This window comes from Lycium ferocissimum, chromosome 7 (genome assembly GCF_029784015.1).
Source record: "Lycium ferocissimum isolate CSIRO_LF1 chromosome 7, AGI_CSIRO_Lferr_CH_V1, whole genome shotgun sequence".
NCBI lineage: Eukaryota > Viridiplantae > Streptophyta > Magnoliopsida > Solanales > Solanaceae > Lycium > Lycium ferocissimum.
The window spans coordinates 52,762,693-52,787,917 of record NC_081348.1 but is presented as its reverse complement, the minus strand read 5'-3'; the positions used below and the strand labels follow the sequence as shown (position 1 = coordinate 52,787,917).

At 34.4% G+C, this 25,225-nt stretch overlaps 1 protein-coding gene, 1 non-coding gene and 2 pseudogenes across 2 annotated transcripts; 2 read left to right on the top strand and 2 right to left on the bottom strand.

The window, feature by feature from the left end:
• The first annotated feature begins 649 nt into the window (after nucleotides 1–649).
• On the top strand, nucleotides 650–5,031 carry LOC132065642 (tetraspanin-3). Its single transcript, XM_059459123.1, has 2 exons — nucleotides 650–1,255; nucleotides 4,497–5,031. The coding sequence occupies exons 1-2, from the start codon at nucleotides 743–745 to the stop codon at nucleotides 4,839–4,841; spliced, it is 858 nt and encodes a 285-aa protein (XP_059315106.1). The 5' UTR covers nucleotides 650–742; the 3' UTR covers nucleotides 4,842–5,031.
• Nucleotides 5,032–9,772: 4,741 nt separating this feature from the next.
• Nucleotides 9,773–12,463, bottom strand: LOC132062970 (tRNA-splicing endonuclease subunit Sen2-1-like; annotated as a pseudogene).
• LOC132065888 (small nucleolar RNA U3) lies at nucleotides 12,238–12,446 on the top strand. Its single transcript, XR_009416850.1, has one exon. It is a non-coding gene; the product is annotated as a small nucleolar RNA U3 (small nucleolar RNA).
• Nucleotides 12,464–14,601: 2,138 nt separating the features above from the next.
• On the bottom strand, nucleotides 14,602–24,947 carry LOC132062969 (uncharacterized; annotated as a pseudogene).
• Between the last annotated feature and the right edge of the window lie 278 nt (nucleotides 24,948–25,225).

Genomic DNA, 25,225 nt, shown 5'->3' with positions numbered 1-25,225 from the left:
TCATTCATTTTGACACAAAATAAAAAGAAAATAGATTCAAATAAATTGAAATAGAGGGAGTATTAATTTACTTTTAAGTGGTGCCACGTAACTATTACTCCAATGAAAATAAAGCTACTGACGTGACTATATTCATTATATCCATTTGAAAATGAATATAATGAAAGTTTGCTGACGTAACTATGATTATATGACAATCTTAATATGTGCCGACTTACTTGTGATTATTTTTCTGATATATGACATAGTTAAATTATTTTATATTAAAACTATTAGTTTTAATTATCCCGTCTTCTTCCAAACCTATTTTTCAAGCTAATGCAAAAGATAAATATACCTTATTTTCACACTAGGTCGTGTGAGATTCACCTTTTTTAATCAACTATGCACCAAAATTGACCTATATTTTGTTGCGTGCGTGCTGTACTTTTGCTCAATTATCCTTTTTTTTTTTTAAATCTTATATCGTAGACGAAAATAAAAATAAAATATTCTTAATCCTCATCTCAAGATCCTCTAAAGGGCCAACTGCCAAGTCAATACATAACAAATAAAGGGTGCTTCCGTTACTTCACTACACGCTTTGTCTTTAACTTAAGGAAACAGACCCCGCCCCCCCCCCCCCCCCCCCACCAAAAAAAAAAAAAATTTCTTCTTCATAATCACTCTTTCCTCTACTTTCCCCTGTTTTCAAGAACCCAAAAATAGCTCAAAAAACCCCCCCAAGAAAACTCAAAACACCATGAGAACTAGCAACCATTTGATAGGTCTACTAAACTTCTTCACTTTCTTAGCATCAATACCAATATTAGGTGGTGGTATATGGCTAAGTAGTAGAGCAAACAACACAGATTGTTTAAAATTCCTTCAATGGCCACTAATAGTAATTGGTGTTTCCATTATGGTTGTTTCATTAGCTGGTTTTGCTGGTGCTTGTTATAGGAACACTTTTTTAATGTATCTTTACCTATGGGCTATGTTCTTTATTATAGCTGCTTTAATAGGTTTTGTTATATTTGCTTATGCTGTTACTGATAAAGGGTCGGGTCGACCCGTTATGAACCGGGCATACTCGGAGTATTACTTGCAGGATTATTCAGGTTGGTTAGAAGAAAGGGTTAAAAGCCAAAGTTATTGGATGAAGATTAGTAGTTGTATTAGGGATTCACATGCTTGTGGTAAGACAAGAAGGATTTATAATGGAATTCCTGAGAGTGCTGATTTGTATTATCTCAGAAAACTTAGTCCTATTGAGGTAAGTCATGCCTAAACTCTTTTTCCTTTCATTTTTTTCCTTTATTTTATGATGTTTGGTGTACGAGCACGTTGTTCTCTAGCTTCATCCCTGACCAATATAAATACTGTGTAACTCTATTTACCAGACTTATTAGCCAGATGAAAAGAAATCACTTAGAAATTGAGCCAAAACTCTTCTAAACTCATTGAGAAAATGTTTATGTCATGAGTTTTTTTCGTGCTCGGGTTTCGGCTCCGGGAAATTGAGAAAGCCTAGGTAGATGGCATTTTTCCCTCTAGCGAGTTTACGGGATACGAATCTGAATTAGTTGGATTAGCGGATTTTAAATATGGATGTCTAAAGCAACAAAGTATCTATTATGAACAACTTTTAGAGGAAATAGAAGTTAATTTTGAGCCCGTTTGGCTTAGCTTATAAGTTGCTGAAAATAATTTTTTATAAGCTATTTTAAAGTTTTTTTTTGTTTGGTTGCGGGTTTATAAGCTCCATTTTGTCTTAAATAAAAAAATAAGTTAAGCACTCGCTGTTTGGATTATGCTCACTTTTTTAAATCCAAACAGGCTCTTTGTAATTAAAGATTAAAAAAGGAACTTAATTTCTGAAAGTAATCATTTTTTTTTTCAATTTGAAATTATAAGACAGTGGTGACCACTTTTTTTCACCTGACAACAAGATTAGGACCTGCCTTGGAAGGCAGTACTAGATCTGTTTTTACGGAAAATAAACGTTGTGCCACTGCCGAAAGGACAGGAATGTTTCATTTTTCTATGTTTATATTACTATAAGTTAGTGACTTGTTAGTTTCCGCCAAAATAATTTATTAATATCCAATATTTACATTAGACTATATCAGTTTACCATAGTTAGTGACAGAATTGATGTGAAAATGTTATAGTAAAAGTTTATAAAAAGAATTTTGGGGCAAAATGGAGTTTTATGTGACAGAATTGATGTGAAAATGTTATAATAAAAGTTTATAAAAAGAATTTAGGGGCAAAATGGAGTTTTTCCTTTTCTTATTTCAGGTTTCTGTTGGGTGCAGATACCTCTTTATATAATGATGGGATAATTTACCAATTTCTCAATTGTCGTTTAATGAAATGATAACTCATCCACACCTTTAAAAAGTAGACCATTGCTTGCTATAAAGTGATAGTTTTGACTTATATGTAATTAAAATGAATACAAGAATGGTGACAACTCAAAACAATAATTTTGCTAATAGCCATGCATGTTATATGTGATATAGAAACCTTTAGAGGTTGGCTTATTTTGGACTATTCTTCAGGTTATCATTTTGCTTTAATGCCTTCTATTGAATGCCCTTCTTAAATTTCTGGGATTTTCATTAACAGAAACTTGAGAAAAGAAAAACTGTTTTGTCCCTTTTGCCTTTTGGTTTGACTAGCTTTTCCTCTTCCTTTCTAGTTTCTTCTGTTTCCACTTAATTAGATTTCTTCTTTTTCTTCCTTTTCCTTTTCTTTTTAATAACAGTGAATGTGCATTCCATTACTTAATTTGTTTCCTCTCACAAGCACAAATTATATCGTGTATTTCTTGCAGCCGACCTATATTGCTCGGACTTTCCAAAAATATTGTCGGATTTATGTCGGATCCTCAAAAATTGGACTACTTTTTTTCATTTTCCTATTAAAAAAAAATTGTACTACTTTTGGGGATCCACCGCACCCATCAATATTTTTAAAGAGTCCAAGCAACATAGCACCAGATTGTGCACCTTATTATTTAATAGGATACATGTTACTACCTCTCACCAACATGTACATGGTAACTTTGCAGACTAAGATTTAATCGGATTGAAAGAAATCACTTAATTCTTTTCTCTCTGTTATAATTTGAACCTTGATCTCTCATCATTTTCATTCACTTTATTGATCATTCCTTCCCTTTCCTTTATCCCTAAAATGACTTTTGGGTGCATGTTTGGGTTATAGCACCTAGGCATGTTAGCGTGATGGTCAACAACGTTCCATGCCCTACTCCTTCACTTTCCCCTGACATAACATGGGTCCTCATTATATATCACATAAATTTAAGTTCACACCTAAATTTAATTATGCATATGAAATTTGCAGATGGGTCCTTCTTTCACATATAGACCATCCAAGAAAATTAATTACTCCATTTTTAAAAAGTTTGTAACACTTCTTGGATAAGTTTTTTATTCAGGATAAGAGACTTGGTAGGTGGCTGCTTTAAATTATGCAAATTTGGTTATTCAGAAAAAGTAATGGCCATATGGCTCATTTCTTTCTAAGTGGTCCTACTAAATCGACTTAGAATTGTACTGTAGATACAAAATTTCTTCCTGATGTAACATAGATCATCATGTCAAGAAAAGTATTTGTAGTGCATATTTGTCACAAGAAAATTGTTCCATAAGGGACAATTTGTTTTCAGCAGATTAATTGCTTTAACCAATTCCTAGTATTTTATGGTTCAAAAAGCATCTCTTACTGTTGACGTAAATCAAGAAAGTGTTTACCTGATTGAAAAGGGGGCCTAACATGCCCAAAAAACACCAATAATTGGGCCCAAATATTAACATCTCAATCATCTCGATGGGCTAGTGTGGCCATGTAGTGTCTTTGATATATCTAGATATATTTTAACTTAATTAAATATCTGTTATAAGCATATGTCTAGTGACAGATGTCCACCCTTAGTTTCTTGAGTTGGACTTGTCTAAACTGGTAATACTAGGGGAATTTATATCCGGGCGCAGGAAAGTACAAGCTTTCATGTGTGTGGTATAACAAGCATAATGAACGTATTACTATGGCGATATGTTTGTTCCACTTGTAAAACTTTTCCAAAATAGTAGCAATAGAGTTGATGAGGCTCTTAGTTCACATTGTGTGTGTTGAATTACTACAAAGGTACAATGATTACTTGCTCAGAGGCGAATCTAGAATTTTGATTTTGAGTCCGTTGGTTCAAGATGAGTATAATCGTATTATACAATACATTTTGAATCTTTGCTGTGTTTATATGTAGTTTGAGCTTAAAGTAGTAATAGGTTCAGCTGAATGTGCAGAAATTCACTCCAAATCTAGAGCACGACTTACGGGTTCATGGAACCTAATAGCTTTTGCCCAAATCCTGATTATATATCAAGAAATCCACTAAATATCTACAATTTCAAATCCTGGATCTGCCTCTACTAATTACTGGTAGAGAAGCAAGCTCTCACAAAATCTCAATGTTTTCTGTGTAGTCTGGTTGCTGCAAGCCTCCTACAGAATGTGGCTATGTTTATCAGAACGAGACGGTTTGGATTCCAGGAGGAGGGCTAGTTGGAGCTGATCCAGATTGTGTTAGATGGAGCAATGATCAACAACAGCTCTGCTACAACAGCGACTCTTGCAAAGCTGGTGTACTGGCTAGTCTAAAAAAGAGTTGGAGAAAGGTGTCTGTCATCAACATTGTCATATTGATCATCCTAGTCATCATGTATATGGTCGCCATCGCAGCATTTAGGCACAACAAACGGATGGATAACGACGAGCCTTATGGAGAAACCAGGATGGAGAAGGCTCAACCTAGCAGGATACACTTCTAAAATGCTTGAAATGTATTTTTATGTGTGGTAAGTTTAGTAGTCTTTTTTAGAAAGAAACAAAATATGCTTTGTTTATACTTCTACTTGTTATTTTCTTCCCAAGAAAACAGACTGTAAATCTTGTATTGATTGTGGTTTATGTTCATTTAATTCCAAAACTTAAGTAGTTTTATGAAGCAGGTTTTGATCCCTTCCTGTTGCAGCAAAGTTGCAACTTGCTATGAGATTGTGCATTGACTTTAACTTATCCAAAGAGAGCACCAATATTGCTGAGATTGCAAGGATAAGCAGCTTTTCCTCTATAACTTGTTTAATGTTACAAGAAATGTTCAGACTCACGTAACAGTCACTCAAAAGTGTGGCCTAACGGCTAATAAAGTATGTGAATTTTTTTTTTTTTTTTTTTTTTTGAGAAACTGGTACTGAAAGTATGTGAAAATTTATTAGGATTCAAATTTAAGTTGAGACATAAATACTAGGTGATTTCTTTCTATTCTCCTAAGCCTGTGAAAATTTATTAGGATTCAAATTTAAGTTGAGACATAAATACTAGGTGATTTCTTTCTATTCTCCTAAGCCTTGATGAATAGAGTTACTCAATATTTTTGCTGGTATTAGTGACAGGGTCAGAATTTTCACTAATAAGATTTAAAATAAAGAAGTGAATATACAAAGAAGCCGAGTGAATTCAAGATTTATTATATATAGATAATTTTTTTTTTGACATTGTATAAACATTATAGTTTTTATACGAAGAAGATTTGGATGAACCCTTTGCACCCCATAGCTCCACCCCTGACTGGCATGAGCAGAGCTAGGGGGCAGAAGGGATTCATCCGAACCCCTTTAGCTGGAAAAATATGCTACGTATATAAGGTTAATTATTTTTTATGTGTGTATATATATATTTGATGTTGAATCCTCTTGGTAAAAAATCTTGTCTTCACTAGCTGACCGGTAGAAAATAACACATATCATGTAAAATAGTCATTATGTGAACAAGCTGATCCGAATACTACAATTCAATTAAAAAAAAATGTTCATACTCTAGACACCTTACCTATTACAAAGCCATAGTTTGTTTCACATGATCCGTGATGTAACATGTGAAAAGAAATGTCATGTATGTGGAGTGATGCCTCTGCACCAGCGGACAGGCATCAGACCGACATAAACAGAATGCCATTTCGATAATCGTACATTATTTAGCCAGTAATTATAGTAAGAGTGTTATATAGTTGGCATGCTCTAAGTGCACGTGATGATTTCTAAATCTTTAGGAAGTTGGATAGGACTTGCTTTGAGGTGTTCACATGTGGTCGTTCACATTGGATGAGAAATGATTCAAATAGCTTTCGTTGATTTCCATTTTGCGTTTTAATTTATATTTCTATTTTTTTTTAAAATTGTTTTAAAAGGATTACTACTTTTTATATTTAGGAGGCGTTTGGTAGGCTGTACTAATCAAAATAGTCCTTGTATTAAAATTTAGTCCATCCAATATAATGTTTGGTTACTCAATTCAATTTAATCATACCTAATATATGGATTACTCATAAACCATAGGGGGGCTTATCTAATACCGAGAAAACCAAGGGATCACTTATACCAGGTTTAATTATACCTAGATAAGACTCTTAAAATGACTAAACTACCTCTTAAATCCTTTTCCCAATTACATGAAATAAAAAACCCACAAATATTCAAGGGTATAATTGTAAAGAAGATTTTGTACAGTTTTAAACCAAACACAAGCTTAGATTATACATTGTATATCTAATTTTTAATACAATGAACCAAACACTTGATAAAAAATAATCCCAGCATTACAATCCCTGCTTTACTAATCCCTGGATTACTTGTCTTCGTACCAAACGACCCGTTAGTACCTGAGTGTACCTCCTCATTTCCCAACATTACACAAAACATGTTTAATTCTAACATATCACAAGATTTGATGATAAGTTCGTATAAGAGTTGGAGAAGTTTTGATGATTCTAAAAATATTGAGATTTTTATATTTATGAAAAAAATATAACTTAAGAAATCCAAATTGTATGTACTTTAAATAAACCTAACTTCAAATCATGTCCAAACGGGCTAAACGCTAAACGGACACTTATTTTGAACCCGAGGGAGTAATAACTATAGTCCAATAACCATTAGGCCGAAGCAGTGTGAGCCATAGTAACATGTTCTTCACTCTTTCAGGGCTAAATATAATTGATCTAACTATAGTACAAGTGAAACATCGAGGATACTAAAAAAGATATATAAGTAGAACGGTGACATTTTCATCAACTCTTACTGTACACGCTTTCCGTAATTCATACTCCCTCCGTTTCAGTTTGTTTGTCTTACTTTTCTTTTTAGTCCGTTTCAATAAAAATGTTTCTTTCCTTTTTTGACAACTTCCTAATTCCAACTTTCCACGTGGAATGTTTAAAACCACAAAATTAAAAGACATTTTGGTACGTTCTACGTATTTTAATAAAGACCACAAGATTCAAAAGTCTTCTCTACTTTCTTAAACTCTCACAAGCAAGTTAAAACCAGACAAACAAATTGAAATGGAGAGAATAACACATTGTGAGTTAGAAAGTGGGAAGGAATTACATCTGAGTAGACTAAAGTAATCTAGAGGAAACAGTTCAGTAATCAAGAGGTCATAAGTCATAACTCCAACCATCCTGGCCATTGCTCCAACTCCGAAGTAAAACACATGGGAAAAAAAAAGAACAAGAGAAATACACAAATCAAATAAAAATTGACTGCAGCGAACAGACTTCAGTATCATAACCTACCAGTTTTGTTCATTTGTCTCCTGACTACCAAGAATTCTACACTGTATCTGTATCGTCATTTGCTTTTCGATTTGGGTGGTGCGTCTTGTTCTATTGCACATTGATATCAAGTTTGGTCCAAGATAAAGAGGGCCTCAAATTTCAACCTAAACCATGATACCACTTGCATAATAGGATCAAACTGATCATGCAAAATAAGAACCATAGAATTTGAAAGAGACATCCTTCAAACTGTAACCAACCTAGGTGAGGTTGGGATACTTCACGCTTGTCGCGTTAGAAAACAACAACAACAACAACAATGCCTCAATCCCAAGTTAGGGCGGGCCATAAATATAAATTCCTCTTTGACCATGTCCCTCCATTTAAGCACATGGATGCTGAAGTGACCATGTCTAGGTGAGCACCTTCAACAACGATATATACTATCTATTGTGAGAATTTCTTATAAATTAATTGGTTTATGCTGACTGTCCACCCTACCACAATCCTCATCCTTTCTTTTTGCTTGGGTTAGACAGACAATGTTAGCAAGCTAACACAGGCAGAGTTTTTCCAGCATTAGAAACAGATGTTATGCACTAATTCAAGGGTTAACCAAACTAATTCCTCGAATATCGAATAGACAATGCTGGTCACATGAACATGTTAGTCAATGTATAACGAAGCTAATCTTGTATTCCCAACATAACTGAAGAAAAATAATTAAAGAAGGAACACCAGAAAAACCTATATTTCAGGCATACTGAGGAAGTATTATACAGTTGATAGGTTCACAGCCATGAGCCTCTGGACGGATAAAGTTTCATGCTTTCTATGCCTTTGTTCGCTAGTTCTTTAACTATAAGATCTTGCATTAGGTGTCGTTGATTTGTAGCCCACTCCAAAACTACATTTGGATGATATTCAGCTAATGCCTTACTATTAGGAACATGTGTTGCTATGTAACTCAAGAGAATCAAACAAGGAATCTGAACCCATTGTTCACTAAAGTAAATCAGTGGGATTAAGTAGTGGGAGCCTCCTGCCTGAATTATGGCCTTCCAGTGATTGACTCTGAAGAAATTATCAGAGGAAGCAAAGTTGCTGAGCGCAATTGCTGACTCACCAGTTACTTCTGGTTCCCTATCATCTTACAGAGACAACAATGGACTAATGATTCTTGTTTCCGTTGCTCGAAAAGTCCTAGCCAAATGCCCTATAGATCTGATGCTTGGAATGAGCAATTCCATATCTCCCTGATTGATAATTCTCAAGAATTGAAAACAGCAGGTGCAGTGGGCTTGATGAAAGTCTCAAGCAACTCCTGTGAATTTAGGAGTGTCAAATGAGAGGGTTAGGCTAAAATTGGACGAGTTAAAACAGGTTGGATGAATAAACTTGTTGGCCACCCAAAATTTGTTTGGATCAAGATGGGTGGGTCAATTAAGCTAAACAATGCATCATAACCGGACCTGCCTTTTCTTTTAAAAATTTATCATGACTATATGTATCCAAACATCCAAAAAAATAATAATTTATACTTTGATGAGCTAAGTTAGATTATTCCCAAATGAACCTGTCAATGAATATATGCTCAGCAGGCCAGGGCGGAGCCACATGGCAGATGAACCCCTTTGGCCCTAAACTTCTGACAGTCAAAATTTAATATGACACAATAATTACTTTTTTCGACTATAATTTTGATGAAGTAAAACTTAAAATTCTAGGTTGTATCTCAAACCCATAATTACTTTCTAAACTTTAAAAAATACAACAACAACATACCTAGTGTAGTCCCACAAGTGGGGAAGGTAGAGTGTACGCAGACCTTACCCCAACCTTGAGAGGTAGAGAGATTGTTTCCAATAGACCCTCGGCTCAAGAAAAACAACTCAACTATTTGGAAAATATTTAACTCAAATATCAAGCTATAAACTGGTCCAAAAACCATCAATGGCTACTTAGATAATTGAAAGTTGGAACTCAAAAGTACTAAACTCTGTGCAGATATGGCCAGATAATTCAGCTAAGCAGAGAGTTCACACCCTTTCTCTCATTCCTATTTTTATGAAATACAAAAACATCTACACAAATATTTTTCCTCCACTTTTCACCTCTTAAATTCAGATTAAAATAACCCAACTTCTTCCATTCCTACAACGTTCTTGGCAAGGTAATAGGTACAACTTAGAGCAATTTCACATAAGAAAGCATTCCAATAAACTATCAAAGAACCTATGCTTCAAGCAACAATCTTCAGGATTTCTAATGATAAGTTCAATTTCAAGTGCCCAACAACAACAATAACAACTACGACAAAATGCACAACAAGAAGTAAGGGGATTGCAAGTATATACATCATAATCTAAAACATATTGCGGGTGCTAAATTAAAACTATATAACAGAACCAAATCTTACGTTACCAGCTCGTATCGGAGTAAATACTGTGTCAGTCAATCAATTAACAACAGACAGCAATATCAAGGTCTAAATTTCAAGCAAGTTGAGGTCACTATATGCATCCTGACTGTCCATGTCGCTCCATTTACTCAATCCATATTATGTCAGTTATATTGTGTCAGTAAATCTATTAGGTCAGTTATAATTCGTCGTACCTTCACGACATTGCTCCGGACTCCATCTTGTGATTGTTCTCTCTTCAACACCATAAGTTTCTAAGCAAGATGGAGAAGCTGCACAACTATTGTCTTTGATAATATTAAGAACTAGCAACGTTTTCGCTACACTTCCACATAGTCGAAGAGTGCACTGGAAGTCAGACCAAACCCTCAAACGACCATTGCAAGTACCCTTTTGTGCTGATGACAAAACAAGCACAGCATACTCCGAATGAACCAAAGCTGGATGATGACGATAGGCAACAAAGTCGACTCCATACTGAGACCCCAATCTGACCACCCAGTTTTTACTTCTCAAGTGAGAAAACGCTTTAAATTAAACAGGAAAATTTTCCTTCTTCGATGTCATATACTTCCATAACTCATCGCTGTTCTGTTCACAGTCATTGTGGTCTACAATCTTGATGCACATTAGGGAATGGTATAGGTAAAAAGCTTCTTCCATAGAGAGTTGAAACCATTGTTCATTCTCTTCTGCTGTTACCTTTGGCCTACCAAAACACGTACGATTTAGGAGGTCGGTTTGTAGAGCATCTACTTTAAGAAGCACGCTTGTACCAGAGAGCAGCCCTCGAGAATTTGATTGGGCGAGAGAAGATCGAAGCTGGGAGACTATCTCTGAAATGGGATCTGCAAGAGCTTTGGCTTCAGCACCCTTACCTTTCCACCTTGGTGCCATTATTATCATTCACAAAATGCCAGATTCCGAGTTATAACTGTTACAGAACAAAGTAAAAATTCTGTAACTAAAAACACAGAAGCTTACAGGGCTAACACACATGAATATAGAAATAGACAGCATTTACAAAATTTATAGTTATGAACTACACTGCAATGCAACATTGGACCATAGGCCTATAAAGACTTTCTTGACTTTCACAATGTTCCTAGATATGAAGTATCTTACATACTATGTTGCTCGGACTCTTCAAAAATTGCCAAGCAGGTACGTGTATGATTCTCCAAAAGTAATCCATTTTTGGGAGGATCGGACACACGTATGACAACATTTTTGGAGAGTCCGCGCAACATAACATAGAGATTATTTTATAAAATACATGTGTTCTATTCTATCATATAAACAATACAAGTAAAACTGTAATTTTATACACGTCTTTCTACCACGTTGTCGTGTCATGAAACCTATAAACCCTCAAATGTTAAACTACTTACACTAGGAAGTTACATACTGATGCAATATAAATCTGTACATATATACTTGCTTAAAAACAGGGGTGCTTTTTTTTTATTTGGGAAATTCTCGACAGTATAAGATGTTTTTCATGGAAAAAGTTTTACTACCTTGGAAAATTATTTGGATCATTTTCTAATGTTTGGTTGGCCGTAAAATTATGTGACAAATGGTAATCATAAAGAGTAGTAGACGGCATAAAAGAATAGTGTTCTGATGATATTTTTAAATACTGAAGGTTGAGAAAAATGTCGAATTGTTGATTGAAGCAATTGTGAAATAAGAGTTGAGATATTTTTAAATGAAAATGAATCCGTGCATAAGTGGTGAAAGTCATTTTTCACATGAACATTATTTCCTCAAGGAAAATATTTTTGATCATACCAAAACACCCTAAATATAAATTGTGGACCTTTTCGCAAAACAACAAAAAAGGACACTAAAATGCTAGATTGAAGAGCATAAAAGTGAAGCTCTTTTACCTGATTAAAGTTACAAGAGCAAAGATAACGAGGGTAAAACAGAGGTACAGTATTGATACTTTGATACACTCAGAAAATTGCCGAGTGTGTTGTTGTCAAAAAAAAAATTAAAAAAAATAAAAAGTGTGATGGATTTAGGTGTAAATATCTAAAATACCCTAACCCTAATGCTAACATTTTCTACGACGCCGTTTAGCCAATCCCCAACAAACGCCTTTAGTTTGAAATTCCTCCCACATCGCTAGAAGAAAGCAGTTTTATGATATTTATATTGACATTGTGGACGAACAATTGACACGACCTTACTTGAATAGGATCTGTTCTATAGGCTCGTACCACCTTATCCTTGAGTTCTAAGGAGACAGGAAACCAAGTCTGGTTGACGAAGCATGGCCAGGTGACCAGAGCGTGATTATCAGCCATTCATGGCCGAGGTCTTGCAGTAGATGATCGTTCTTAGCCCTTCGTTGTGGCTGAAGATGGTCCCTTGGCTGTCTGACAGACTTCTTAACTTTTTTGATTACTATTTTTTTGTATGCACATAAGATTGTACACTACTTATATGTAAAATTCTGCACTGATGAGGTTAATCAGACGCCCCTAATAGCATAATTTCATTGCAAAGCTTCCTAGTACAGAGCATTACTCTCCGTCTCAAAAAAAATTATCTTATTTTTTTATTAGTTTATCCCAAAAAAATTAATATATTTGTATATTTAGAAATAATTTAACTTTTATGAGATAATTTACGACCACACAGGTATCTAAGGTATGTTTTGGATTACACATTTCAAAACTCTTTTTTTATTTTTTAAATTCCGTGTTAAGTTAAACTAAGACATTCTTTTTGAGACGGGGAAGTATTAGTTATCAGGTGTAATTTTGCAACTAATCCGGACTATTAAAAAGTATTTAGGTCTCATTTTTTTGCACCGGATGTGATGGGGTGGATGAACTACTCCTTTCTTAACCAGAGGCTTCGCGTTCGAACCCTGAGTATGGATAAGTTTTTGGTAGGGAATTCTTTTCAATATGAGTATCGGACACCGGATAGAAAAAAAAAGTGTTTAAATTATAATTATTTAGATCACAATTATTAAGTGCATTTATTATTTAAGTCTAAATCTTAATTATTTAGATCTCAATCATTAAGTAGTTTTTTTTTAAAAAAAACTATCGCCACTTAATGGTTTGAATATTATTTAAGATGTTATCCATTTAAGAATTTTTCCACTACTCAATCCACTTTCACTTTTAATCACCATTATAAACTACAACCAACACAGTCACAACTTACCATCATTATCAACTATAATAATCCACCACCACTAATCACCACAATCAGTTGTTACCACTGGGCACCATTTACAACTATTACAACCAACCACCGTTACCACAACAGTTATTAATTACTACCGACTATATATAACCACTATCATCCACTACTATATATCGCCGACTATCGCTATCAATCACCATTAGCTATCACTATCATCCACCATAATTGTTAGCAACAGTCATCAACTACAATTTTTGACCACTACTACCAGCTACCATCACCGCTAGCTACTACCCAAAACCACCACCGTCAGCCAACGCGACACTAAATATCACCCTAAATGGACACCTACAACCGCCATAGTTAGCCATCACCATGTCCAACCACCACACGATATTCTATCGATATATTGGAATAACAACATTTTATTTGAATCTTATATTTGTAACTTTTAGGTAAAGTCATTCAAATGTTGAGAAAACAAATAATCTTAATTATTTTATTACGGTCTTAATATTTAAATCATTAGATTTATATTCGGGTCCAAACGTTTAAATCTTAATAAAAACAAACTAGAAGCTTAATAACCCAATGTATGATTTCCAAATACCAAATACGCATAAATATTCGTATCAAAGTGTATAAATAAATATTACCCGCAAGGATGGCTCAGCTGGTTGAGCATGGGGCTTTCATAATGGAGGTCTCAGGTTCGAAATCTCTTGCTGTCACCACCTGCCTACGACAGCAGGAGATTTGCCTTCTGGGTCGAGCACCAATGCGTTTGAGAACTTTGAATGGTCCATCAGCTCTAGTGCGGGTTACCTCTCCTATGTGATTTGCGAGCTATTGCATAGAACCGGCATCCCGCGCGCACCCGAGATAATGTACGGTTGGGTTCCCATGTCATCAAAAAAAAAAAAAAAAAAAGTGCATAAATATTCGTATCAAAGTCTGACATTTGGTTTTTATTAAAGCTATCTGGATTATTGCTTATGCAAGAGGGGGAAAAAACCATATTACCAATACCACAGTTAAGTTATAAATCATTCTTTGTATTAGTCATCATCATCTTTATAATCTCAGGGGTCAATCCCGATATGGTTGAATTTTTTTTATTGCAATTGCATCTTATATTGGAATTAAAGGACACATTGATGTCCAGTTGCCTAAGAAAATTACTTTCAGAAATCCTAATGTACAAAATTAATACTAGTTCCCTGACCCACTTGTTGTACAAATTAATACGTACTAGTTAAAAAGATGAAGAGGAAAAAAGATCCATTAGCCTCTTACAATTTAAATAGAAGAAAATGATTTTTTCAGATTTCTTATGTGTAAAGATTGAACATCTCTTATAAGTGGGTCATAAAACTAAAAGAAGTTTGTAAATGGCCAAATGACCATTTCTCCCTTAAAGTGAAGAGATATCAAAAGATATATAAACCACAAGTCTAACTGAATGCTTCTCAGTTCTCAATTACATAATAGACAGTTTACACTACATATAAGAAACTTCTTTTATTCACAATAGCTTCCAATTTCCACCATAACTTCTTTATCAACTAATCCACCCCGCAAAGAACGAATATTTAGTCGGTTGGTCGTGAACATTATTAGCATAGTGTGTCTCAGATCCTCCAAAGGTAATGCATGTTTTGAGGATCCAGCATGGTGCGATAACATTTTTGGAGAATTCGAACAACATAGCCAAAAACCATTAATTGTTGCAGGATCGGCGTGGATGTAAAATTCATGCCACAGTCCATAAACTCTTCACCTGCAAGTGAAGATTCTTCTGGTGTAATCGAACTCCACTCAGCTGAATAAGGCCGGCCAAGTTTCTACCAATAAGCCAGTTTCAGTAGTTAGATCATAAGAATATTAAATCATTAGTGACAATGCACATTCATCTTAAAGTAATGTAAAAACATTAATCTGTCATGGATCAGAACCAAATTATGATATTACAATTCTTGATAGTTTTTATTTATTATTGTACAATAAAAAAAGGGCAGCCGGTGCACAAAGCATTCAAAGATTAGTAGGGTCGGGGGAAGGGCCGCACCCCAAGAGATGTGATGTAGACGGTCTACACTAATGCAAGCATTAGTGGCGGCTTCAACGGCTTATTATTGTACAACAAATATTACAAATAGAATTGTGAGTAATGTTAGTAGTTAATTCTCATTATGCAAAGGACACTGTGCAGCAAAATAATTATATTCTTGTGTAAATTGTGTCTTCTTATCATGTTAGAGAAAGAACTTACATTCTCAAGTATCTTTGGATTTGCAGTCACACTTCATTTGAAACACGAGAATACAATTATTTGATCCTGAGGCGTCTACTCCGCAGTTTATACTTTACATAGATGAGCTTTAAACTAATGCAACAACAACAACACCACCAACATATATACCCAATGTAATCCCACAAAGTGGGGTCTGGGAAGGATAGAGTGTACGCAAACCTTGCATGTTGTTAAAAACTAATACCCTTGATTGTTAAAATGTGAAAACAGAACTGGCATTCAAGGATATCTCATTAGGGAATCTAGATATTAAGCTTCTGGCTTAAACCCCATAATAAGTTAATAACTTGATATACAATTTGCTATTAGAAACTGAAAAAGTTCCTGGAAATATAAAAATAATCCACTTTACCGTATTCAATGAATAATCACTTTCTCGCTCTAAATCACGCATCATTTCCATCGTCAACCCAAACCATTCATCAATCCAGGCAAAACAATTATAATGACAGGAAAAGAGCCCTTTCCCCCGAAAAACAATAATATATGAAACCAACGGTACTCAGTCAATCTGCTTGATATGATGATGATATAGCAGATATTTAAACAAGTCAAATTTAGTGGCATCTGAGATTTTGGGGCCAATATTATTAGTGATCTGCCACAAACAACTTCTTCAATGGTTCCCACCAAAATCATAAAGATTAGTGCAGTCCAAATAATTATGACTTAAGCTTCGAAGCCTTGGTATTATTTCAATAATCAGAACATGTACCAGCTAAAACTACCAAATTTGAATCTTTAGCAAATAATTTAAATGCATACCGCCATCAAAGCTCCCCCCAAAGCCCCAGTATGGTAATGGAACATGGATTGTCACCTGTTTGTATGCTGTCATAACTGGACTGTAACGGTCCTGAAAATACAAAGGGAGACTCAAGTTAATAAAACTCAAAAGAAATGAATTTTTTTTGTTAATCTATATGCCTAATTTCATGTAAATGTAAAATTAAAAACACCATATCAAACCCCCTTAATCCAATGACAGGAACATGAGACACAAGTTCATGTAATCTCATCGGCGATCACCTTAGTTGCAAAGCCCAGTGCAATCCCACTTTGGAACCAAATAACACTTGAGTTCCGGGATTTTTAATTTGGAGAATTGACACAATGGTACCAGTCCTACGTAAAATTGGCATCTTTTTGACCCAAAACGTTTTTAGCAAAAGTAGTCCTAAAAATAATGGCATTATGTAGCCAAATTTGTATTCAGCCCCTAATATACAATTCCTAGAATGTATATATGGTACTCTTATTCTCCATCGAATTCCCAGAATGTATACATGGTACTTCACATTATATATCAGAATGTATATATGGTACTTCACAATATATGTCAGAATGTATACATGATACTTCATAGTATACATCAGTATGTATACATGAGACTTCACAATATACATGTCAGAATGTATACATGGTATTTCAACAATATATACCAAAATATATACATGGTACTCTTCTTCTCCATCGAATTCTCAGAATGTATACATGGCACTTCACAATATATCATGATAGATTTTCGATTTTGATCAGAGAAATTTAAGAAGATGGAAGGAAAGAGAGTGAAAAAAATGGATGAGATATACACAGTAGTGGAGAGATGGAAGAAATATGAGAGAAACATTGAAGAGATTTTAGGGTGATGAATAAGAGAGTGGAGGAAATTGTGGGATGGAAAATGGGAAACAAATATGTGGGGGCTGATTTATGGGTCATGTGGTACAATTAATGGCCATTTTGCGCCAACTTATTAAAGTTTGGCTAATATATGCCAATTAAGTCTAACACTTAGCACACAATGCCAAACAATAATCTTTTCTACTGGATTTTATAGAATCTTATAATAGTCATTCTTCAATTCTTTTCCCCACAATTCATAAGATTGAGGTTCTTGATACCACAAGCATTACTCAATCTTTTATTGAGCAAAACCAGAACTTCTTTTGTTCATCTAGCTAGACCAGCCATGTGTCTTGAGACATCACTTGTATATTCAGATTTCAGAACTGAATAATGTTAGATATAATATCTTCATAAATGTAATGTCTATCTGGTTAAGTGCAACAAAAATGAAAAGTATTATCCAAAAAGTAAGCAATAAATCTAAGATCCCCAATTTGCAAATGCAGCAAAGTCCACTTTTCTCTTCAAAGTAAGTTTCCAACAAAACTCAAGAACCAAATCCCCTCACCACCCCCCCCCCTGCCGCCCCGCCCCCCAACCAATTAGAGAGATCTAAGTCCTATAGTAGCCATACCTTCAAAAAAGGGGATGGTCTGAACGCAATACTTTCCTCGCAGAGCAAAAATTTATGTCATGAAAATTCATTAAAATTGCAACAAATGGTAGGTTTGAATCCATAATTTTAAATATAATCTGTTCAATATTAAGAATCTTAAAGATTGAACCAATAGAGTTTAAATTCAAATCCACCTCTGACACACTAGCTCTGTAATGCAGTTGAAAAACAGATACAAACCTTCCATCCATTCAAGAGCGGTCCGTGACCAGTCCTAGAAGATTTGAACTTAGACAAATCGCAGTGCTTCTTCCCACTATGTAACTCCAATAATCACTCGCAGCCGAAGCAATATCAATAATTTCCATTTGCCTGGCTGCTAGTTGTTGCTTGCTCAGACCATGCACCTATATTTGAGTTGTTTCTTAAGCCCATGTCAAACAACTTTATGAAATATATATAATATAACAATTAGAAAGATGAAAATTGATGTCACAAGTCTATGCATGAATTTCAACATATCTATTCCAACTCCCACTGAGCACCATAGTTAAGTACATTAAACTTACATTTTCAGAGTATCCATTATCAGCTTTATGGATAGTGTCGACGGTCATAAAGAAATTTGAAAAATTCGGACACTGCAAAAAAGAGAACCAGTAAGTACACGGAAGATACCTGCACAAAGTACATGATTGATGGAATGCCGCGAATGTTAAATTACCTTAATAACTGCATCAAATGATTACGCATTCCAGGCAAAAAAACCAGTAAATTGGTTAATACAAAACTATAACAAATAAAAGAATATTCTTGTAAGTGCTGCAAGTATGGACATAAACCTGATCGACATTTTGGATAAGCATTCCAAGCTTCCTCTGTCACCGCAAGGGTATTCAGAGATGCAAATTTAGTCAACCAAGTTGGAGCTTTGCTGCAATGGTAGGGTGAATAAAGTATTAGACAATAACTTAAAAATTAACCACAACCGTGATGCTTTATAATTTAAGTCCAAATAACAGGAAATGGCTGGCACAACGGTAAAAGATGATGTCGTGTGACCAGGAGTTCACGAGTTCAAACCATGGAAACACCCTCTTGCAGAAATGTAAGATAAGGCTTCATACGAAAGATCCAATGTGGTTCAGCCCTTCCTGAGACTCACGAATAGGCAGGAGCCAGTGCACGGGGCTTCTCTTATTTAAGGGGAAAGCACTGCCAGAACATAAACAATGCTTGACAAATGCCATACGAAATGTGCCATTACAAGAGCTTTGAACAACTAATGCCTCCACAAAGAACAATATATGCTACAACCTCGAGAACTTCCAGTTAACAGTTGTGTGACACCTATGACAGAGGGTGCGGCCATGAGGGGCAACGAGTGTCGAGGGTGGGTCAAGGAGAACGATTGACAGGCTTTTAGGGTGGCAAGGTTCTAGCAAAAGGATGCATATAACACCTTAGGCAAATCCCTTATCGACAAGAAGGGAAATAGACATGTTATATAAGAGAGTACACAAGTTCATATGAACTACACAGTTTTGGGCTCAACGTGGCATAGCTCAAGGGCAAAATCCATATGGTGTGTTGTGGCATAACCCAAGGACAAAGCCGTGAAGTTTGTTGGGGCAAAGAGAACAATACGTGTCATATGCTTAGGTTGTGACAAGTTGTGATATAATTATTCCCAAAATTGTTAAATTGATCCAAGAAAGCAACCTACCCTGTAAACCAAATGGCCTGGACTTCCCCGAATTCAGCATCATTAAATGGCCTGTTTTCTAAAACCTCCACCCCTTCATTACCAGTAGTGCTCTGTTGTTGCATTTTCATGACCACATACATCTGGGCTATTTCATACTACAGCGCAAATTCAACACTAATATCAATAATTCATCAAAAACTTTTTATAATATACTAAATGATCCTCAACTTTGCTGATTTTGAATACCTCTTCTAGTGACAAAGGCATCACAATTCGACTTCAGAGAAGCATCCAATAACAAAGAAGTCATTGGTCAAGGAAATATCAAAACGAACAGGCATTTTTTACTTAAAAAAAAAATCAAACATTGCGCTAATCGGCTGTCGAACCAATTGAAAATAAAATACTTTTTAGGAGGTTTTCTTCTCCATCACATTTTTTATCCACTCTCTGGCTATTACCAACATACAAAGCAATGGCATTATGGCAAGACCGCGGAGCTAGAGGGGTGGAAGGGGTTCATAAAATCACATTGTATATACAATGTCAAGGTCAAATTTTCTTTTGTATGTATAGTAGATGATGAACTCTTCGTGAAAATACTGCTTCCACCACCAGCTCAAGAGTAGTCAATTGGACGCCCTTCACCGGAAAATTATACTGTGTACACACTACAAGAAAAAATATATTTGACAACAATTTTTTTTTTTTTTTTGTTGCCATAAATTGATTATTGTTGCAAAAAGTACTTTTGGCAATAATTTTTTTTTTTTTGTTGTTGCATAGACTTTTTCTAACGGCATATTCTGTGCAACAACGCGCAACAACTTTTTTTTTTTGTTGTTAAAATCTTTTTGCAACAATAATCAATACTATGGCAACAAAAAAGTTCATTTGCCAACAAGAAAATTAAGTTATTGCCAAATATTAAATTTTTTATTGCCATTTCTATACTTTCTTGTAGTGACATACACTCATGTCCATTGATACAAACCATAATCAAGCATGTACATTAATTGAAATCAATGAAAGCACAACAACAATTCAAGTCCGATGAAGTCTATTCTTAGTAACCATTCAACCAATGATTGTTGAAAAACAAAACACATGTACAAAAATTAATTAAGAGAAATTAACTCATACATTAGAGTATGTGCATGCTGTTATGAAATAGCCCTTCCGTCCTCCGTCTCAATTTAAGTATCTTAGTTTGTCTGAAAATAAAGTTTAGGGAATAAAAAGAGACTTTTAAATTTTATGGTCTTAATTTATTTTTATTTTCCTAATAAGGAAATTTTATGATCTTAAATTAGATATATTTATAATGTACTAAAATGTCCTTTACAGTAACAGGTAATATAAAGTAAGACACTTAAATTGGGACGGAGGGAGTACTATATTCGCTTAAATGATCAACATATTTACTCCCTCCGTTTCAATTTATTTTATTAAATATATCACGTGAAAAATTGAAACTAAAGAGTTGTTAAAAAAGAAAAGAGATATTTTTTTTTTTAAACAGACTAAGAGGGAAATTAAGACAAACAAATTGAAATAGAGGGAGTATCATTTAAGCATGAATGTAATCTAAACGCAAACAAGCACTGATAAAGGCAGGAACCTGGTAAATTACATAATGAAAATAATAGTACTAAAAGGATACATTTCCTTAATTAGAACCATTCTCTTCTGAGTTACTCGTTAGAAACGCAAGTGTTTTTAGCGTGCGAAATATGGGAAGGTGCATGAAGTATTACTCCCTCCGTGCCATGTTATCCCATTATATACGAGTGTGTTTGATTAAGCACGAAGTTTAATAAAGGAAGAATACATAAAAACCCTCCTAACGTATACTCGGATTAATTATGACTCACCAAACCTTTGCGGGCGACCTATTACCCCCTGGCCTTATTTTTTGTATTTTTGTACCATTTTTTAGTAGGGACGTGGCACAAAAAAATGATCTTGCGATTACTAGGACAAGGTGTGAGATGTTGACACTCTCACGCCATCGGCGCCACGTCAGTGTCATGTCACTGCCACGTCACTGCCACATTGGTGCCACTTTTCCTTTTTTTTTTTTCATTTGATTTTTCTTTTATTAATTATATTTACACTAATTAACCATTAAATCCTCCATTAATTTTATCTTCTTCATCACTAAACCCTTCTTCTTCTTCTTCATTTCAAGAAATCCATCAACCCATTTTCTTCTTCCATTAACACACACACATTCAACCCATTTTCTTCCTCCATTAAAACACACACACATTCAACCCATTTTCTTCCTCTATTAACAACACACATTCAACCCATTTTCTTCCTCCATTAACACACACACATTCAATTTCTTTCATCAATCATAAATATCTTTTCAAGAAATCAACCAACCCATATTCTTCCTCCATTAACACACACATATTCAACCCATTTTCTTCCTCCATTAACGCACACACATTCAATTTCTTTCATCAATCATAAATATCTTTTCAAGAAATCAACCAACCCATATTCTTCCTCCATTAACACACACATTCAACCCATTTTCTTCCTCCACTAATACACACACATTCAATCCATTTTCTTCAAAATAAACAGTGAAGAAATTGCATGAACTGCCCTTCAAATGGACTGGTTGCCCTTCAATGTGTATTGCACGAACTGCCCTTCATTGTTTAAATTGTTTATTTCTTCAAAATAAACAATGAAGAAATTGCACGAATTGCCCTTCAAATGGACTGATTGCCCTTCAATGTGTGTGTGTTAATGGAGGAAGAAAATGGGTTGAATGTGTGTGTTAATAGAGGAAGAAAATAAAATGGTTGATTTCTTGAAAAGATATGTATGATTGATGATGAAATTGAATGTGTGTGTGTTAATGGAGGAAGAAAATGGGTTGAATGTGTGTGTTAATGGAGGAAGAATATTGGTTGGTTGATTTCTTGAAAATAAGATTTTTATGATTGATGATGAAATTGAATGTGTGTGTGTGTTAATGGAGGAAAACGGGTTGATTAATTTCTTGAAATGAAGAAGAAGAAGAAGAAGAAGAAGAAGAAGAAGAAGAAGAAGAAGAAAACGACGACGTTAGGCGGAGCGTGGAGCAAATGTGGCGGAGAGTGTGCAACACTCTTTCTTGTCTGTTGGCATCAAATTTTTTGTGCCACGTCGTAACGAAAAAAATATAAAAATACAGAAAAAATAAGGCCAGAGGGGTAATAGGTCACCCGCAAAGGTTGCGTGCGTCATAATTAATCTGAGTATACGTTGGGAGTATTTATGTATTTTCCCTTTAATAAATATAAAAAAGTTTTGCAATTTAAGATTTAAAACAAATAATAAAAATTTGTTCTGCTAAAAACTAGTTCACATAAATTGTTACTCCCTCTGTTTCAATTCAAGTGTCTTAATTTGACTTGGCACAAACTTTAAGAAATAAAAAGAGATTTTTGAATTTTGTGGTCCTAAATTAAAAATGTGTGTAATGTACTAAAATATTCTTTTAATCTTGTAGTTTTAAACTTGTCTTGTTGTAGATTTGAATTGTCAACTTACTAAATACAGAAAAGACACTCTTTTTGGAATAGACCAAAAAGAAAAGTAATACACTTAAATTAGAACGGAGGGAGTACTAAATGTAGAAAAATATCATTATTTTCTGGATGGACTAAGAACATATTTGGATTGGCTTAATTTTAGGTGTTTTTAAGCCAAAATAGCTTTTAATCACTTTTGTGGTGTTTGGGTAAAATAAAAAAATATTTTTAAGCACGTGTATTTAAGCCAAAACAATAAAAATAAGCCAAAAGTCATAAATTATAATTCCTACTTATTGCTTTTGACTTATAAGTCAAAAGTCATAAACCAATTCAAACTGACTCTAAAAAGCAAAAAATATCACATAAATTAGAGGCAGGAGTATATTGTTGGAATACGTGAAGAGTTGAGAAACTTGTTTTTATTTGACGTCTGAGGAGGGAAATACGACGTCGTGACGTGTTCTGTTATTCCAGTTTCGGTGCAAAAATTACTGCAGTGGCTAAACTTGAACCTTTGCTTTCCCCAAAAAGAACCAAAAAAAAAAAAAAAAATCTCCATAAGGAATTTTAAAAAATCGATTCATTTTTCATTTTACGGAAATGGCTCATTTATGCCACTCATCAATAGTTTGGCTCATTTATGCCATCGAACTATAGGAAATGGCTCATTTATGCCATCGAACTATAAAATGATTTATGCCATCGACTATAGAAATGACTCATTTATGTCACTCATCAATAGTTTGACTCATTTATGCCATCGCCCGTTAATATAAATGACTCATCCATGCCATATTTCATTAAAGCTGATTTTACAATACCATATATGATACGTGACCTCCAATTAGAGGTCTACGTCGTTTAATTAAACCAGCCCAATTTTAAATACCAAATTAATAAAATATCCGACCCATACACCTTACCACCCACAACCATAATCTAGTTGGAGGTCACGTGTCATATATGGTATTGTAAAACCAGCTTTAATGAAATATGGCATGGATGAGTCATTTTTATTAACTAAGCGATGGCATAAATGAGTCAAACTATTGATGAGTGGCATAAATGAGCCATTTCCTATAGTTCGACGGCATAAATGAGTCATTTCCTATAGTTCGATGGCATAAATAAGCCAAACTATTGACGAGTAGCATAAATGAGCCATTTCCGATAGTTGGATGGCATATTTGAGCCTTTTCCGTTCATTTTATAGAAATAATAATTGTGTAAAGATATGTTTGTACATATCTAAACTATTTCATTACTCCTTGTAATTGTCTATGTTTCAACTTGTTTATTTTATTGTTCTTTTCATTACGTTTCAAAAAAAAATACTTCTTTTATTTTTTGACAACTTTTTAATTTCAATTTTTCACATAACATATTTAAGATCACAAGATTAAAGAGAATTTCAATACATTCTATGTATCTTTAGTTAACAACCACAAGATTCTGAAAGTCCTCTTTACTTTCTTAAACTCTTGCCAAGTCAAGATCAGATGAAAAAATTGAAAGGGAGGAAGCGTTAAGTGGTTATGATCTTAAATTAGATATATTTGTAATGCACTAAAATGTCTTTTACAGTAACAGGCAATATACAGTAAGACACTTAAATTGCGACGGAGGGAGTACTATATTTGCTTAAATGATCAACGTATTTACTACCTCTGTTTCAATTTATGTTCTTAAATATGTCACGTGAAAAATTAAAATTAAAGAGTTGTCAAAAAAGAAAAGAGATAATCTTTTTTAAACAGCCTAAAAGGGAAATTAGGACAAATAAATTAAAACAGAGAGGGAGTATCATTTAAGCATGAATGTAATCTAAACATAAACAAGCACTGATAAAGGCAGGAACCTGGTAAATTACATAAACGAAAATGATAGTACTAAAAGCATACAATTCCTTAATTAGAACCATTCTCTTCTGAGTTGCTCGTTAGAAACATAAGTGTTTTTAGTGTGGAAAATATGGGAAGGTGCATGAAGTATCACTCCCTCCGTGCCATGTTATCCCATTTTATACGAGTGTGTTTGGTTAAGCACGAAGTTTAATAAATACAGGAAAGTTTTGCAATTTAAGATTTAAAACAAATAATAAAAATTTGTTCTGCTAGAAACTATTTCATGTAATTTATTACTGCCTCCGTTTCAATTCAAATGTCTTAGTTTAACTTGGCACAAAGTTTAAGAAATAAA

Excerpts from the sequence above, each read along its gene's own strand:
- LOC132065642 (XM_059459123.1), top strand. The coding sequence starts at position 743 with ATGAGAACTAGCAACCATTTGATAGGTCTACTAAACTTCTTCACTTTC. Across the intron at positions 1,256-4,496 it reads GAAAACTTAGTCCTATTGAG|TCTGGTTGCTGCAAGCCTCC; the intron begins GTAAGTCATGCC and ends TTTTCTGTGTAG.